Source organism: Bos grunniens, chromosome 6, assembly GCF_055505025.1.
Source record: "Bos grunniens cultivar Pamir isolate PY7600 chromosome 6, Bosgru_T2T1.0, whole genome shotgun sequence".
In the NCBI taxonomy this organism is placed as follows: domain Eukaryota; kingdom Metazoa; phylum Chordata; class Mammalia; order Artiodactyla; family Bovidae; genus Bos; species Bos grunniens.
This window is the reverse complement of record NC_141170.1, coordinates 84,288,318-84,306,713: the sequence shown is the minus strand read 5'-3', so window position 1 is coordinate 84,306,713 and position 18,396 is coordinate 84,288,318. Positions and strand designations below refer to the sequence as shown.

The 18,396-nt window shown below is 36.3% G+C and overlaps 1 protein-coding gene across 39 annotated transcripts in view; it reads right to left on the bottom strand.

Annotated features, from left to right (window-relative positions):
• The window catches only part of CCSER1 (coiled-coil serine rich protein 1), a 1,487,998-nt gene that overhangs the window by 1,142,742 nt on the left and 326,860 nt on the right, over positions 1 to 18,396 (bottom strand). For all 39 annotated transcript variants that reach the window (XR_015165660.1, XR_015165661.1, XM_086406508.1 and 36 more), the window contains one exon: positions 3,342 to 3,462. Coding sequence is in view for 37 of the 39 variants with exons in the window: in XM_086406508.1 (XP_086262634.1) it covers positions 3,342 to 3,462 (121 nt within the window). In the remaining 2 variants the exon portion in view is untranslated. The remainder of the gene's footprint in view (positions 1 to 3,341; positions 3,463 to 18,396) is intronic.

The following is an 18,396-nucleotide window of genomic DNA, read 5'->3' as shown; positions in this document are numbered from 1 at the left end:
CATCTGAATTATACTGTGTTCCTGCCATACAGCCATGGGAAAGTAAAGTATTAGCCGCTCAGTTGTGTCTGACTCTTTACGACCTCATGGATTGTAGCCCACCAGGCTCCTCTGTCCATGGAATTCTCCAGGCAAGAATACTGGAGTGGGTAGCCATTACTTTCTCCATGGGATCTTCTGACCCCCAGCCATACCTATCATTTAATTCTTAAAACAGCAGTGTGGGGTATGGATGTCATACATAATCTCCACTTGATAGATAACCACTATTTGAATGGCTTCATTAAGATCACATTGAACACACATGTTAGAAGAGATCTGAAATATGAGAAGTATATGCCTTTCTGGTCAGCTCAAGTGGTAACAAAAATATAATACAAACATTAATGAAGTAATCAATAACTAATTGAATGTGAGTGTGAGGGAAAAACATTGAGATTTTTAAGAAAATAAGAATAATGATTGCTTTCCACAAATATAGACATCAGAAGGAAAAAGCTTGAGGGGGCTAGTGCTAAGTCGCTTCAGTCATATTCAACTCTTTGCAACCCTATGGACTGCAGTCTGTCAGGTTCCTCTGTCCATGGGATTTTTCCAGGCAAGAATATTGGAGTGGGTTGCCATTTCCATCTCCAGGGGATCTTCCCAACCCAGGTACTGAACCTTCCTCTCTTACATCTCCTGCACTGGCAGGTGGGTTCTTTACCACTAGCGCCACCTGGGAAGACTTTGAGGGGGATAGAGGAGTCATTAATTTGGTCCAGACAAACTTAGTGTAAGATTCTGGTAGGACACCTAATAAGACAAGCCCCATCAAGAACTTGATACATTAGATTGCATTAGGAAGACTCTTCAGGAGAAGAGTATGTATCTGTAAATCATCAGATCAATAATGTTGATAGTCGGAAGCTATGAAAGGAAAAACATAACACTTCTGTGGATTTTTAGATTTCAGATCCTTTAACAATATCACTTCACATAACACTCAAAATGACCCTGTAAAGATAATGATATCACACCAATAACAGATACGGAAAAAAAAGACAAAGAGTGTAAAGTAAAATGTCTAAAATTGCCACCTAATATGTAGAAAAGTTTTTAACTAATCTCTCTCTGATTCAGAAAAACAAAAACAAAACCTTTAAAAAGAAATGAATAATCCTACTAAGGGAGAGTGTTTAAAAAAGAAAAGTAGATTCAGAGAACACAGAGGAGTATCAAAGTGAATGTAGGGTAACAGAAACAACCAGTTAACAAGTACTGTCTACTTCAATATAGACCTTAGAATAAAGAAGAATGAATATTTATGAAGTAGCTAAGAATGGAAAATATATTTTATGTAAGCAAATAATACGATTCACCAGTTTTAAATAGAGTCACTAAAAGATAATTAAGGAATTTAAAATCCAATTTACAAATATATAAACTCACATGCATTGTTAAAAAATGCATTTGAGTTTTCTAATATAATTCAATTGGCATATGTGAGATGTAACTTTCTTCATATTAGACAAAAAAAAGGCTTTTCGAACCTAAAAATTACACTATATTAACAGTAGTTCACTTTTAGATTGTATTAAAACTGAATTACAATCATTATTTCTGAATTGGTTAGTATTTTTTTCCTCTACAATGAGAATATTAACACTATTTTCATGCCATCAAATATAAACATTGCTCCACTTGAATTCAACATTACTGTATATAACATTAAGAGATTTTCTAATTGATTTCACAGAGTATCAAACACTATCATATTCCAGGAAACTTGGTCTTCAGGAACATATCCAGTAGAAAGACATCAAGAAACAAACAAGTATGATAAAGTTAATCTAATAGATGAAAGTGAAAGAGGAGAGTGAAAATATTGGCCTAAAGCTCAATATTCAGAAAACTAAGATCATGGCATCTGGTCCCATCACTACATGGCAAATAGATGGGGAAACAGTGGAAACAGTGGCTGAGTTTAGTTTTTTGGGCTCCAAAATCACTGCAGATAGTGATTGCAGCCATGAAATTAAAAGACATTTACTCCTTGGAAGGAAAGTTTTGACCAACCTAGAGAGCATACTCAAAAGCAGAGACATTACTTTGCCAACAAAGGTCCCTCCAGTCAAGGTTATGGTTTTTCCAGTAGTCATGTATGGATGTGAGAGTTGGAGTATAAAAAAAGCTGAGTGCTGAAGAACTGATGCTTTTGAACAGTGGTGTTGGAGAAGACTCTTGAGAGTCCCTTGGACTGCAAGGAGATCCAACCAGTCCATCCTAAAGGAGATCAGTCCTGAGTGCTCATTGGAAGGACTGATGTTGAAGCTGAAACTCCAATACTTTGGTCACCTGATGTGAAGAGCTGACTCATCTGAGAAGACCTTGATGCTGGGAAAGATTGAGGGTAGGACAAGAAAGGTATGACAGAGGATGAGATGACTGGATGGCATCACCGACTCAATGGACACGGGTTTGGGTAGACTCCAGCAGTTTGTGATGGATAGGGAGGCCTGGCATGCTGCGGTTCATGGGGTCACAAAGAGTCAGACACAACTGAGTGACTGAACTTAACTTAATAGAAGAAAACACTAGGTACTTCAGGGTAACTCCTTCTGTAGCCAGCAAGCCTTGACAATACCATACATTCCTTAGTCTCCAACCTAAGACTTTAAAGCAAGCATGACAACACTTTCACTAGAAAATCAGTTGGTTGTCCCTTTTAATTTACTTAATACATAACTAGAAATAAACCTAGTTTATTAGATACTTCAATTTCATGTATCTTATATTTACTACTATGAGTTTAATTCTTTTGGTCATTATAAAAAAAAATATTATTTATTCAATAAAAGATTAAATTTAAGTGATGCTTGATCTGTTTAAATGGAAAAATATGCAAACTTTAACCAGTGTAAAGTTAAAAATAACTTAAATTACTTATAAAGTACAAACCTTTTAAGCCCAAGAAATTTATATTTGAAAATTTTCATATTTTGCTCCATTGAAGCTTACAACTATAAAATAAGGATTCCAAGAATAGTACATACATAATCATAGTATTAAGAAAATAAAGCCTTCAGTCTACTTACTCACATCACCGAGATAAGATATCAAAATGAAACCTGAGTGGTAGATAGTTCAAACACACAACCTCAGAAGACAGAAGTTATTCATTGAGGCGTTACAGGATACATCATTTTTTTAAAAATATGCACAATTTATTTCTGTTCTCTCAATATACTAGTATCAATATATTCATTATAAATCACAATTTCTGAGTGATCTAACTTTGATCAGTTATCTAATTATCTAATAAAGTTTACAAAACTTGAAAAACCAAATGAACAACTTACTGTTTTGAAGGTTCACGAAATTTGAGTTCTTCTCTTTTCTTCATCTCCACGGTGGGTTCCATAGGAGTGAGAACTACAGCAGCACATGAAACCACAGAATGGTATGAATCCTCCCGGCAAACTGTTTTATCAGAAATAATAATTACAAATGTCATAATTATTTCCTAACTATTCTCTTTTTAAATTTCAATCAAATGAGGTAAGTCAACTAAAATATTATCATTAAATTATCTTTATCACTTTCTAGTCTGTCTTTCCACTGACCTTAGTACTTTTTCTTTTCTTTCTTTAAGCCACACAGTGGAAAATGTGTTGCCTTTCCACTTATGATTCTTCCACTTAAAAAAGCTTTTCATTGAAGAATAAGAAGTACACAAATTAAACACAGTTAATCTCCACAAGTGAGTGAGTGAGTGAGTGAGTGAAAGTCTGTCAGTCATGTCCAACTCTTAGCGACCCCATAGACTATACAGTCCATGGAATTCCCCAGGTCAGAATACTGGAGTGGGTAGCCTTTTCCTTCTCCAGGGAATCTTCCCAACCCAGGAATCAAACCCAGGTCTATCGCATTGTAGCTGGATTCCCTATCAGCTGAGCCACAAGGGATGCCCAATCTCCACAAATCACTACACAAATAAGAGATGCTAATCATGACCAGTGACAAACATACTGCTTCTTTCAAAGCCTGTCATGGATATGCAGGCTGATACTCTGTTTAAGCACAGAGGTCTAAGTGTATAGGTGCATTGCTTCCTTCTCTCCCAGTAATAAACCCATGTGACATTTTATAAAAAAATGGATAATCGAAGGAAGTCATTTGTCAACAGAAATGAAAGTGCAGCAAAGAAATAAAAACTGATAGCAGTGGAAATGGTATTTGTGTTGATTATAAATGAATGACCAATAATCACTGATCTCAGCACTCATTTCAAGAACCATGACTGGGACAATGATGTAGAAAGAAGCAAATACTAAAGATGCCAGCACACATTAGTGAAAGAGAGGACAAAAATACAATAGGAGCATGCAAGTCAGCCAAATAGTGTAGGGCCATAATCTCAAAGAAAAGAGATGTAACAAATGATCCCAATGTTCTTCAATTTTACCCTAAAAGTATCTGGTAAATTATTAATCTGCTTAGCACTAGAGTCTACGATATAAAATAGATGACCACTAAAAGCAGAGCTGAATCTGAAGCACTCTTGTGGCACTCAAGAGCCAAAGATTTCTGCCCAGTATGTGTCAAAGAGGAGGAGCCCAGGTTTCCTCATCATCTCTCCAATACCATCAAATTAACTTTTTAACTTAATTTTCTCTACTTATTCTTGGTATGAACTTTGAGTCTGAAACAAATAAACTCATCACAGCTGGGAGAATAAAACCCTATTATATTTTAAATTTTCACCAGTGCCTTAAACACTGCTAGGGATGAAACAGATTGAGGATGAAAATTACTGATTCATTCCTCTGAGATAACATTCACTTATTCAACAAATGCTTAGTAAAATAACTTGTATATTCCAAGAAATATGCTTAATGGTAGTATTCTCCTGTGGGGAAGAAAAAAATGTTCACTCTTCTCCCAAGTTTTAAAAAAGTCTTAATTTCTTCTAGAGATATTTCTCAAGTATTAGGGCAATAAACTTTTGATCAGATGAAAACATTTACCTAGATCTCTAGGAGGGAATACCAAGAAATGGGAATACCAGACCACCTCACCTGCCTTTGAGAAATCTGTATGTAGGTCAAGAAGCAACAGTTAGAACTGGATATGAAATAACAGACCAGTTCCAAATTGGGAAAGGAGTATGTCAAGGCTGTATATTGTCACCCTGATTATTTAACTTACATGCAGAGTATATCATGAGAAATGCTGGACTGGATAAAGCACAAGCTGGAATCAAGATTGCCGGGAGAAATATTAATAACATCAGATATGCAGATGAAAGTACCCTTATGGCAAAAAGCAAAGATGTACTAAAGAGCCTCTTGATGAAAGTGAAAGAGGAGAGTGAAAAGGTTGGCTTGAAACTCAACATTCAGAAAACTAAGATCAAGGCATCCGGTCCCATCACTTCATGGCAAACAGATAAGAAAACAGAGGAAACAGTGGCTGACTTTAGTTTTTTGGGCTCCAAAATCACTGCAGATGGTGGCTGCAGCCATGAAATTAAAAGACGCTTGCTCCTTGGAAGAAAAGCTATGATCAACCAAGACAGCTTATTAAAGAGCAGAGACATTACTTTCCAACAAAGGTAGTCAAAGCTATGGTTTGTCCAGTAGTCGTGTATGGATGTGACACAGACTATAAGGAAAGCTGAGCGCCAAAGAACTGATGCTTTGAACTGTGGTGTTGGAGAAGACTTGAGAGTGCTTGGACTAAAAAGAGATCCAACCAGCCCATTCTAAAGGAAATCAGTCCTTAATATTCATTAGAAGGACTGACGCTGAAGCTGAAGCTGCAATATATTGGCCACCTGATGTGAAGAACTGACTCATTTGAAAAGACCCTGATGCTGGGAAAGATTGAAGGTGGGAGGAGAACAGGATGACAGAGGATGAGATGGTTGGATGGAATCACCAACTCAATGGACGTGAGTTTGAGTAAGCTCCAGGAATTGGTGATGGACAGGTTTCCAACTTTGTCAGTTGTTTCATTCGCTATTATTTTCTCCCATTCTGAAGACTGTCTTTTCACTTTGCTTATAGTTTCCTTCATTGTGCAAAAGCTTTTAAGTTTCATTAGGTCCCATTTGTTTATTTTTGCTTTTATTTCCATTACTCTGGGAGGTGGGTCATAGAGGATCCTGCTGTGATTTACATCAGAAAGTGTTTTGCCTATGTTTTCCTCTAGGAGTTTTATAGTTTCTGGTCTTACATTTATATCCTTAATCCACTTTGAGTTTATTTTTGTGTATGGTGTTAGAAAGTGTTCTAGTTTCATTCTTTTACAAGTGGTCAACCAGTTTTCCCAGCACTACTTGTTAAAGAGATTGTCTTTTCTCCATTGTATATTCTTGCCTCCTTTCTTGCACTGTTGGTGGGAATGCAAACTAGTACAGCCACTATGGAGAACAGTGTGGAGATTCCTTAAAAAAACTGGAAATAGAACTGCCATACGACTCAGCAATCTGACTGCTGGGCATACACACTGAGGAAACCAGAATTGAAAGAGACACGTGTACCCCAATGTTCATCGCAGCATTGTTTACAATAGCTCGGACATGGAAGCAACCTAGGTGTCCACTGCCAGTTGAATGGATAAGAAAGTTGTGGTACATTTACACAAGGAAATATTACTCAGCTATTAAAAAGAAAGCATTTGAATCAGTTCTAATGAGGTGGATGAAACTGGAGCCTATTATACAGAGTGAAGTAAGCCAGAAACAAAAACACCAATACAGTATATTAACACATATATATGGAACTTAGAAAGATGGTAACGATGACCCTATATCTGAGATAGCAAAAGAGACACAGATGTAATGAACAGACTTTTGGACTCAGTGAGAGAAGGTGAGGGTGGGATGATTTGAGAGAATAGCATTGAAACATGTTAATTATCATATGTGAAACAGATCACTAGTCCAGGTTCGATGCATGAGACAGGGTGCTCAGGGCTGGTGCACTGGGATGACCCTGAGGGATGGGATGGGGAGGGAGGTGGGAGGGTGGGTCAGGATGGGGAACACATGTACACACACCCATGGCTGATTTATGTCAATGTAGGGCAAAAACCATCACAATATTGTAAAGTAATTAGGCTCCAATTAAAATGAATAAAAAAGAAAAGGCAATGGAAATGAAAAAATCTATATATTGAAAAAATATTTATTTAAACTCCCAAATAAAATACCTTACAGATTTCTAATTAAGCAGAGAGAAAATTAAATATTTCTCATATAAATAGTAAATTAATGCTAGACTCTGAAAGGAGTCTACACTACAAGATCAATGAAAGTAAAATGAGAATAATAACTGTTAGCCAATACAAGTCTCTACCTTACCACTTTGCTAGGCAATGAGCACACACTTTTAAACATGCTAGAGACATAAGAAGAAAACAACACAATCTTTATGGAATAGTGGTTCATAATTGTTCATACATTTTCATATTTGTAAGATTAAGTTGACAAATTTTTACAAAAAGTATTCAGTTCAGTTCAGTTCAGTTGCTCAGTCATGTCTGACTCTTTGAGACCCCATGAATCGCAGTACGCCAGGCCTCCCTGCCCATCACCAACTCCCAGAGTTCACTCAGACTCACGTCCATCGAGTCAGTGATGCCATCCAGCCATCTCATCCTCTGTCGTTCCCTTCTCCTCCTGCCTCCAATCCCTCCCAGCATCAGAGTCTTTTCCAATGAGTCAACTCTTCTCATGAGGTGGCCAAAGTACTGGAGTTTCAGCTTTAGCATCATTCCTTCCAAAGAAATCCCAGGGCTGATCTCCTTCAGAATGGACTGGTTGGATCTCCTTGCAGTTTTAGGGACTTTCAAGAGTCTTCTCCAACACCACAGTTCAAAAGCATATTCTCCGGCGCTCAGCCTTCTTCACAGTCCAACTCTCACATCCATACATGACCACAGGAAAAACCATAGCCTTGACTAGATGGACCTTTGTTGGCAAAGTAATGTCTCTGCTTTTGAATATGCTACCCAAGTTGGTCATAACTGTCCTTCCAAGGAGTAAGCGTCTTTTAATTTCATGGCTGCAGTCACCATCTGCAGTGATTTTGGAGCCCAAAAAAATAAAGTCTGACACTGTTTCCAGTGTTTTCCCATCCATTTCCCATGAAGTGATGGACCAGATGCCATGATCTTCATTTTCTGAATGTTGAGCTTTAAGCCAACTTTTTCACTCTCCTCTTTCACTTTCATCAAGAGGCTTTTTAGTTCCTCTTCACTTTCTGCCATAAGGGTGCGGTCATCTGCATATCTGAGGTGATTGATATTTCTCCCGGCAATCTTGATTCCAGCTTGTGTTTCTTCCAGTCCAGCGTTTCTCATGATGTACTCTGCATAGAAGTTAAATAAGCAGGGTGACAATATACAGCCTTGACATACTCCTTTTCCTATTTGGAACCAGTCTGTTGTTCCATGTCCAGTTCTAACTATTGCTTCCTAACCTGAATGCAGGTTTCTCAAGAGGCAGGTCAGGTGGTCTGGTATTCCCATCTCTTTCAGAATTGTCCACAGTTTATTGTGATCCACACAGTCAAAGGCTTTGGCATAGTCAATAAAGCAGAAATAGATGTTTTTCTGGAACTCTCTTGCTTTTTCCATGATCCAGCGGATGTTGGCAATTTGATCTCTGGTTCCTCTGCCTTTTCTAAAACCAGCTTGAACATCAGGAAGTTCACGGTTCATGTATTGCTGAAGCCTGGCTTGGAGAATTTTAATCATTACTTTACTAGCATGTGAGATGAGTGCAATTGTGCTGTAGTTTGAGCATTCTTTGGCAATCCCTTTAATTATGCTAATTATTTTGAACTTTACAAAACAAGGAGGCACACTTTTCTTATAATTGAGAGAAATTGCTTATACACTACTCCATTTAAAATTACTATAGGAGTTAAAATTTGGGTTCTTCGATAGCTGGTGATTTCATTTTCCTCTTTATACTGTTTAGTGTTTTCCAAATTTCCTATAGTGATCTTTTCTTACTTTTATAAACAGTCACAATAAAACATATGTTAAAATATAGTCCTGAGAACAGAGTGGATGAACATGTGTGAAATACTGATATTGGCCTCAAGTCACTACAGCTTCTTGAAATTCCTTCAGGAAAACTGTTTTACTAATTTAACCAGACTAAATTCAATCTCATTTTCTGAAGGCTTCCTCCTCCTTCCTTTCTCTTCCCTACAAAAACCACATTTTCAGAAGGCATTGTGACTAGACTAGTTGATTATTCTAAAATAGATAAAGGGATAATACTAATTTCATAGATTTTCCTCAAATTCATCTATTTCCATACTTCCAGATGCTTTTGATTTTAATCTAAGTGACTGAATTACAGTGGTACGTTTAGGGACTGTTAAAGTTGTACGAACCCAAGCTTGAGGCAAGGATGATTTCTATACTTCCCAAATCACATCAAGTATAAATGGTTCATCATTCAGATTTAACTCTTATGATGGGAAAAACTGGCTTAAAGAGAGCATAAAATAAAAACAAACAGGAATTCCCAAATTTTAATTACTCAGAATATTTAATTGTCCTTATACAGCTAGATCTCAAATCTATGAAATTGTGTTAACTTCTAAATTTTAAAAAGGCAATTTTATGGAAAAGCAGGTAATTATTTAATAATAACTTTAAAGGCATGAGTTAGTGTCAAGGCACTGCATATTCAAGTAGGTTTCCAGCTGCCATTAATTGAAAAAAAATCAATACATTTTTCACTTGCTTTCAATCAAAGATGCAAATAATTATTTGAGGCACAAAATACAAATTTATGTGCTAAATTTGCTCTTCTGTGAAAAGAATTGTTGTTGTAAATGTATTGCATGAAGTGCAGACAATTCCATCATAGGCTTCTGTTACTAGGAATGTCAGAGGAAGGCTGACTGAAAAATTAAAGGCCCTATTTCTTTCTGGATAGGTAAAGCCTTTTCCCCAAGATTGGGGTCACCAACCGGGGCATTCTGAGAAGGTCACATGTAGAACTGCTGGAACTACATCCAGAGGAGGTAAATTATCAGCAAACATCAGTTATTGTGAAAAGAATGATTCAGACATAAGAAACTGACCATTGATTATGAGATTATACAAATAGGTTTAAAGATGAATGAAAATGCTTAAGCATCATAAGAGTTATTTATCCTAAGTTTTTGTTGTAAGCACTAACCTCATTTATTTCTAGGTAGTTAAAATATATGAACACCAAAAATGATTAAACCTACTGGGCTCCTAAGTTCAAAATCAGTATAACTTGGGACAGAATAGAAATCATTTCTAGGTTTAAGATTGAATAGTCTGATTTCACCATGTAACCTTTTATTACACCTCAAAGAATGTGTTATCACATGAAACGATTCTCCATTATTACAAAATGTTTCTTTCACACTCATAATAAACTGAGATGCAAAACCTAAACATTGATATTTTAAGTTGACCTTTCTCTCCAGTTTTATACATCAACACTGTTTAATTATTAAACTTCTTTGTTTGGACTTTTAATTTATAAAATCAATTTTAAAGCACTAAAAAAGCAATAAATTTTAGTAATGTTCACAGAAAAGGCCAAAGATTTATTAGGAGAGGCATCTTTCTTTTCCATGAAGGATTAAGACATTCAAATTACTAAGGATACCTAGAGCATGGATAACTTATAAAAAGAAAAGGAAGTGAAGTTGCTCAGTCATCTCCAAATCTTTGCGACCCCTTGGACTGTAGCCTACCAGGCTCCTCTGTCCATGGAATTTTCCAGTCAAGAGTAATAGAGTGAAAAAAAAAAAAAAAAAGAGTAATAGAGTGGGTTGTCATTTCCTTCTCCAGGGGATCTTCCCAACACAGGGATCAAACCCAGGGATCAAACCTGGGTCTCCTGCATTGCAGGCAGATGCTTTACCATCTGAGCCACCAGGGAAGCCTGGTTAACTTATAAGTATCACTTATAAGTACATTTGAAGTCACCATGCCAGTTCATCAAAATAGTTTACTATCAATGATCAAATTGTAAGCTTAAAAGAAAAGAACTTGCTTTTTGTCCTGGAAGTGTTCATTTTTCTATTTTTCTCTCTTTTTTGTTGTTGTTTTTACTTTTATTTATTTCTAATTGCAAAAATAAACCATGCTCACTCTCCTAATTTTCATGCTGATTCTTCCATGTTCTAGAGAGCTTTAATGTCTTCAGAATAAATTTTCCTCAAGAGTACTTTAAAACATTAAAAAAAAAAAAGTTCAGGATTCATGTATTTACCACAAAACAACCCACCAGTAAAGTTTAACTCACTGAAAGGCTAATATTTATTTAACAAATGCTTAAAGATCATTGTATGGTAGGCCTAGTTTTTGCATTTATGCTTATAGTATTTTCTTTTTTTGTTGTTGTTCACCAAGTCTTCGCAACTTCATAGACTGCAGCATGCCAGGCTCCTCTGTCTCCACTATCTCCTCTATCTCCCAGAGTTTGCTCAAATTCATGTCCATTGAGTCAGTGATGCTATCTAACCATATCATCTTCTACCACCTCCTTCTTCTTTTGCCTTCAATATTTCCCAGCATCAGGGTCTTTTCCAAAGAGTTGGCTCTTCACATCAAGCTGCCAAAATATTGGAGCTTCAACTTCAGCATCAGTCCTTTCAGTGAATATTCAGGGTTGATTTCCTTTAGGATTGACCAGTTGGATCTCCCTGCAGTTCCAGGGACTCTCAAGAGTCTTTTCCAGCACCACAATTCAAAAGCATAAATTCTTCAGCATTCAGCCCTTCTTTACGGTTTAAGTCTCACATCTGTATATGACTACTGGAAAAACCAGAGTATTGTCTTTACCCCTCAGAAAAAGTCTGTGCAGTAAGTACTATTATTGTCCCCATTTGTACACTGGTCAAGGTCACATGACTTGGAAGGAGCCACCAGGCTTCTCTGTCCAAGGGGTTTTCCAGGCAAGAGTTTTGGAGTGGTTTGCCATTTCCTTCTCCAGGGGATCTTCCCATCCCAGGGATCAAACTCAGGTCTCCCACACTGTAGGCAGATGCTTTACCGTCTGAACCACCAGGGAAGAGCCGAGAAGGAGCCACACCAGATTTCAATTAATTTGCCTCAAGTCCCCATGATATTGACCATACTTCATGTTGATTCTCATTTAATTAAGATGCAACAAGTGCTTTAAACTAATAGAGTAAATTTAATGGTTGACATTTTTCAATTATGTTTATATTCAGCAATATTTTTATATCTGCAAAGATTTAAATAGTAGTACTGTTGCTATCTTGTTCACTTCCTGTTACCTAGTTCTCACTACACAACTTATACATTATGCATATATAATACAGGAAGCCCTCAACAAATATTTGTCTAGTGAATGAGAGATTAAAGAAAAATGAAGTGAGCGTTAGGGAAAGGAAAAAATACTAGCCAGGGGCAGAGTGCTAAAAGGAATCAAGGTATGAGAAAATAATATCCAGATGAGATGTAAGAAATTAAGGAATAGAGATGTATATTACTGCCAATACCTCAAGGATCTTCTAAGCACCTCTAAAATATAATTAATATTTGATGCTGAAGTTAATGAAGATGTGCTACCAATCATTTAACAAAGAAGCAACATAATCAGCTTTAAATTTTATACAAACAGCCTGGGCAACATCTAAGTACAAGAAAAAGATAAGGTAAGACCACTGATGATGCTATTGAAATAAGTGAAGTAAGAAATGGTGAAGACTTCCAGTCACTGGAAGCAGTCCTGCAGTGGAAAGGAGGGGGAAAAGTAAGGGTATGCTGCTGCTGCTGCTGCTAAGTCGCTTCAGTCGTGTCCGACTCTGTGCGACCCCATAGACAGAAGCCCACCAGGCTCCCCCGCCCCTGGGATTCTCCAGGCAAGAACACTGGAGTGGGTTGCCATTTCCTTCTCCAATGCATGAAAGTGAAAAGTGAAAGTGAAGTCACTCAGTCGTGTCCGACTCTTAGCGACCCCATGGACCTCTCCTCCATCCATGGGATTTTCCAGGCAAGAGTACTGGAGTGGGGTGCCATTGCCTTCTCCGAAGGGTGCTGAGTATCCAGAAATTTTAACAATTCTATTTTAAACACATAATTACAGTTTATATTTACTTTATATTTTATTGAAATTAAACACAATTTTCAGTATAATTACCAAAAAAGATACAGTGAAGTATGGATGAATGAAAAAAATAAAAAAAAGATTGGGGAAAGCCAAGTAGAGACTTCCCATTTATTTAGAGGTAACTTTGATAATTAAAATTATAAAATACATTGTACAATCATATTGTGTAAGTTTAATATCATCTTGGAATATTGTTAAAAATGTAAAAGAATTGCATAGAAACTATTTAAATCCTCAAATACAAATTGATTATGGAATAAGTGTATATAGAAGTAGACATGAAAATAACTATATCCTGGAAACTGGACGAAACTATAAAATACAAAAAGTGATTTTAAATTTAATAATGCTTATCTCACATTATCCAAATTCTGATACATTTGCTGTTGTGTACAATAGCAACCATTCATCCTGTGACATGTTTGGACAGTTATCAGGTTTGTTTTAAAATTTCGTTCCTTGAAATCTCATGTTTTTTAACCTATTTAACCTCAATTTATTTCTTGCCTCAGCATTTGAAGAGTTATTTTCACTTATCTTTACATCATGCAAATATTATCTGGAATAAAATGCAAACCTCAAGAGTGACAGAGGAAAACAGAACAATGCAAAATTATGAATTCAGTTTGTAAAGTGAAAGCCAGTCTTTGCAACCACATGGACTATACAGTCCATGGAATTCTCCAGGCCAGAAAACCAGAGTGGGTAGCCTTTCGCTTCTCCAGGGGATCTTTCCAACCCAGGGATCGAATCCAGGTTTCCCACATTGCAGGTGGATTCTCCACCAGTCGAGCCACAAGGGAAGCCCAAGAATACCGGAGTGAGTAGCCTACCCTTCTCCAGCAGATCTTCCTGACCCGGGAATTAAACCAGGGTCTCCTGCATTGCAGGTGGATTTTTTACCAACTGAGCTATCAGGGAAGCCCTTCAGTTTGCAAGGTTACCTATTTTATTCTTATAACTCAAGCACTAATATGTTTGGGTCAGGCAAAAATGCATGTTTGACACATCAAATGCAAGCTGAAATAGCCAATGACTTTCTTGAATGTGGATAATGGAACAAGTATTTATAAACTCCTCCTGACTCCCTCTTCTCTCTTGACTACAGAGTAAGAAATTTACAAACAGTGAAATTTTATTTGGGAGGGGGGTTCAGGATGGGGAACACGTGTACACCCGTGGCAGATTCATGTTGATGTATGCCAAGACCAATACAATATTGTAAAGTAATTAGCCTCCAATTAAAATAAATAAATTTATATTAAAAAAAAAATCTCAAGGATGTTACAGACTAAAGAATGTCCCACCCCAAAATTCCTATGTGAAGAACTTAATCCCCAGTACCTCAGAATGTAACTGTATACAGAGGAAGTGTTTTTAAAGATGTAATTTAGTTAAAATGAGGTCACCAGGGTGGGCCCTAACCCAGTACAACTTGTGGTCTTAAAAGAAGGAGGGATAAGGACTCAGGCATGCACAGAGGGAAGATCAAGTGTAGGCAAAGGGACAAGACAGCTTTTACAAGCCAAAGATAAAGGCCTCAGGAAAAAAAAAATAGAAAATCAAACCTATGGACACTCTGAACCCCAAATTGTAGTGTCCAGAACTGTGAGAAAGTAAATTTCTGTTATGCCACCCAGCCTGTGGTGCTTGGTTATGGCAGCACTGCTAGACTAATATAATGGTTGTTTTAGGAAAAGGACTAACAAATCACTTGTACTAATATTAACAATTAAATCATAAATAAATCAAATAAACCTCAGTCCAAACTCTTACCTAATGGCCAAGTATATAGTGCTCATGCTACTATCCTCTCCCATTTCAAATTCTCTGACATGTCCATTCAGGACATTCAGCTCATTCATGCTTCAATAATTCTAATTTTGAGAAGTTTATTACTTTGTCATTTTGGTTGCCTTCTTCTAAATGTGATCTAGATTGTTAGTTTATTAAAAAATTTATTGTACAGAGTTTGTGTGTGTGAAAACATGTGTATATATAGTATTTATAAATATTTTATATAATACACATATTGTACATACATAAATATTTTATATAATACACATATTATACATATATACATTTTATACACACATATGTACATTTATATACATATCTAACATAGAGACATTACTTTGCTGACAAAGGTCCATCTAGTCAAAGCTATGGTTTTCCCAGTAGTCATGTATGGATGTGAGAGGTGGACCATAAAGAAGACTGAACTCCAAAGAATTGATACTTTTAAATTGTGGTGCTGGAGAAGACCGCTGAGAGTCCCTTGGACTGCAAGGAGATCAAACCAGACAATCCTAAAGGAAATCAACCCTGAATATTCTCTGAAAGGACCGATGCTGAAGCTAAAGCTCCAATATTTGGCCACCTAACGAGAAGAGCTGACTCATTGGAAAAGATCCTGATGCTTGGAAAGATTGAGGGCAGGAGGAGAAGGGGGTGACAGGATGAGATGGTTGGATGACATCATCGACTCAACAGACATGAGTATAAGCAAACTCTGGGAGATAGTAAAGGACAGGGAAGCCTAGCGTCCTGCAGTCCATGGGGTTGCAAAGAGTCGGACACAACTAAGTGACTGAACCAAAAAACCACCTTACTGACTGCTCAGATTAAAAGAATGTGGAGATATCCTATGATTTCAAGGCTAGGTCATAGAAGGCACTGTGCCTTCCATTTGGCTCTCTCTTGGAACACTGGTTGTGGGGGACCCAGTTGCCATGTTGTAATGAATCTAAGTCCACATGGATGTTCTCAGTGGCCCACAGTTGACAGGCATAACTGATTACTGAATGTGAGTGAAAGGGCATTTATTTTACCTGATATCTTGAACATCACAGAGCAGAGGAAAATTCTAGCTATTGCACCCTGTCTGAATTCCTGACCCAAAAAATCATGGAATATGAATGTTTGCTGTTTAAAGCCATTAAGTGTTAGGAAAACGTGTTGTACAGCAATAGTTAAGCAATATATTAATAAAGAACACATATAACTAACGACATATAAATTTTGTTGCCCCTGGACATGTTTTTATTGAAAGTAATACCTCAGTAATATAGAAACAATTCTATGTGCCACAAAAACTGGTCCATATGTTAATGTGTTTAAAATTTATAAATGAAAATTACAAAGGACTGACTGATAGCTAAAATTCTCATTCATCACTTGTCTATATATCATACTATGGAAATAAAAAAATCTTAACAGCTCTGTATATGTGTGTGTGTGTCTGCATGTCTGTGCACATGTGCATGCATGCACATGCCAAGTCACTGCAGTTGCGTCTGACTCTTTGCAACCCTATGGACTGTAACCCACCAGGCTCTTCTGTCCGTGGAATTCTCCAGGCAAGAATACCGGAGTGGGCTGCCATTCCCTCCTACAGGGAATCTTCCAAACCAGGGATAGAATCTGCATCTCTTATGTCTCCTGCATTGGCAGGCAGATTCTTTACCACTAGCACTACCTGGGAAGCCATATATGTATCTACATACAAATTTAATTCACCTGGAGATTAAAAAAAGTCTGGTAAATGTCCTGAATTTCCCAGTTATGCCTTTCATTTCAAACTTTACAAGAGCCTTGGAGCTATCCTTGGAGCAATTTTGCTATAGCAAGTACAAATAAATAAATATCTGCTCTACCAATTAAAATAACTCTTTGTGCATTTTCCATGCATAAGATGAAATCATAGTTGCTAATAATTTTGGGAAAATGAGAACAACAAGGCATGTATCATTTAAATAATGCTTAACTTAAAGTTTCTCTAATCCAGTATCTTAGGCTTTATAACACAGAAAAAAGTTTGAGAGGAAAGAAGGTGCTTCATACAGTAGAATATCAAGAATTTAAAAAGCATTCCACACAGGCCATAGTTATTTCCTTAATGGAAGGACAGTTAAACTAAAATGCATTTTATTATCATTCTCTCTAGAAAGTGTATCAATATTATATATATTTTAAGAAACATATTCTACCTGAATTTGTCAATAAACCAAGTAAAGCAAGAATAGAACTACTAATAAATTAAATTATAGTTTTTTAAATAAATATTTTAAAAGATATGGAAAGGAAATATTCTACTTAACTATATGTGAATAAAACTGTGTTGAATATAATTTTCCTATAGGTGCTGTGGTTTATAACACAAAATATATCTAATTGCCATGTGTGTCAACTTTTATAATTACTTCCTGTTCAAAGGTGTTTTGCCTTCGATACTTACTTAGGTGTTTATTTATTTTTTTCTAATACTGATGATTATTACACACAAAATATGAATCAAGGCAGCAATGCAAGTTTTAGTTTTTAATTGGCATGGAATTTATAATCTAATATGAATTAAAATAGTTAGGGAATAACTAGTACTTTATACATTTATCCATTGTACTTTAATTGAATAAACAAGAAAATTTATTAAAAAAATACTTAAGTCCACATTTGGGCCAGCCATATTCTAAGCTCTGAAGTTACAATAATGAAAGAACAGAAAAAAAGCCCTATCTCTTCAGGGAATTATTTCAACACCAACAGAAAGGTAGTGGTTAGACACTCAGGTGGTTGTAATAACGGAAACCGTTCTAGGTAATTTTTATTTTCTTCTTTTTTCCAGAAAGATCTCAGTAAATTTTCTGTCACATCTTTCAGACTCTAATTTTTGAACTAGATTGAATATCTTCAACTAGTGAATTATTGTTAAATAAGCAAAACTTTTTCTAGCAGTTGAATCTATTTTTCTTTATATATCTCTTTACTACAAGTGGAACACAGTCAGTGTCATCAGATGACAAATAAGTCTCCTTCTCTCCTCTTTCTCCTTCCCTTTTTAGCCCCTTCTCCCCTTATTCCTGCTTCTCTCCTCATCTCCCCTTTACACTCCCTCTTTGGCAATATCATTTTGGCTCACCAGAAAAAAAGAACAAGTATCAAATGAACTGTTCATCTTTGTTGAAGAAATTACATTAGATATATGAAGACTTTCTCCCAGGTTATGAGACATAATTGATTAGTCTTTAGTTCTGTAGTATTGATGATTATTTAATGGGTTTCACTTTGCAAAAGTATGAGGTATAATATAATCAGCATAATGTTCATCTTCACTTCTAAGAAGTTATATAAATTATTCAATTATGTCCTAGAAAACTCCGCTATTCAGAATTTTACATATGGATTACAAATCACAAAGAAATGTGTAATGTATATAGTTTCAATAGGTGATTTAAATAACACAAAAAGTTTGAATACATTGCAGC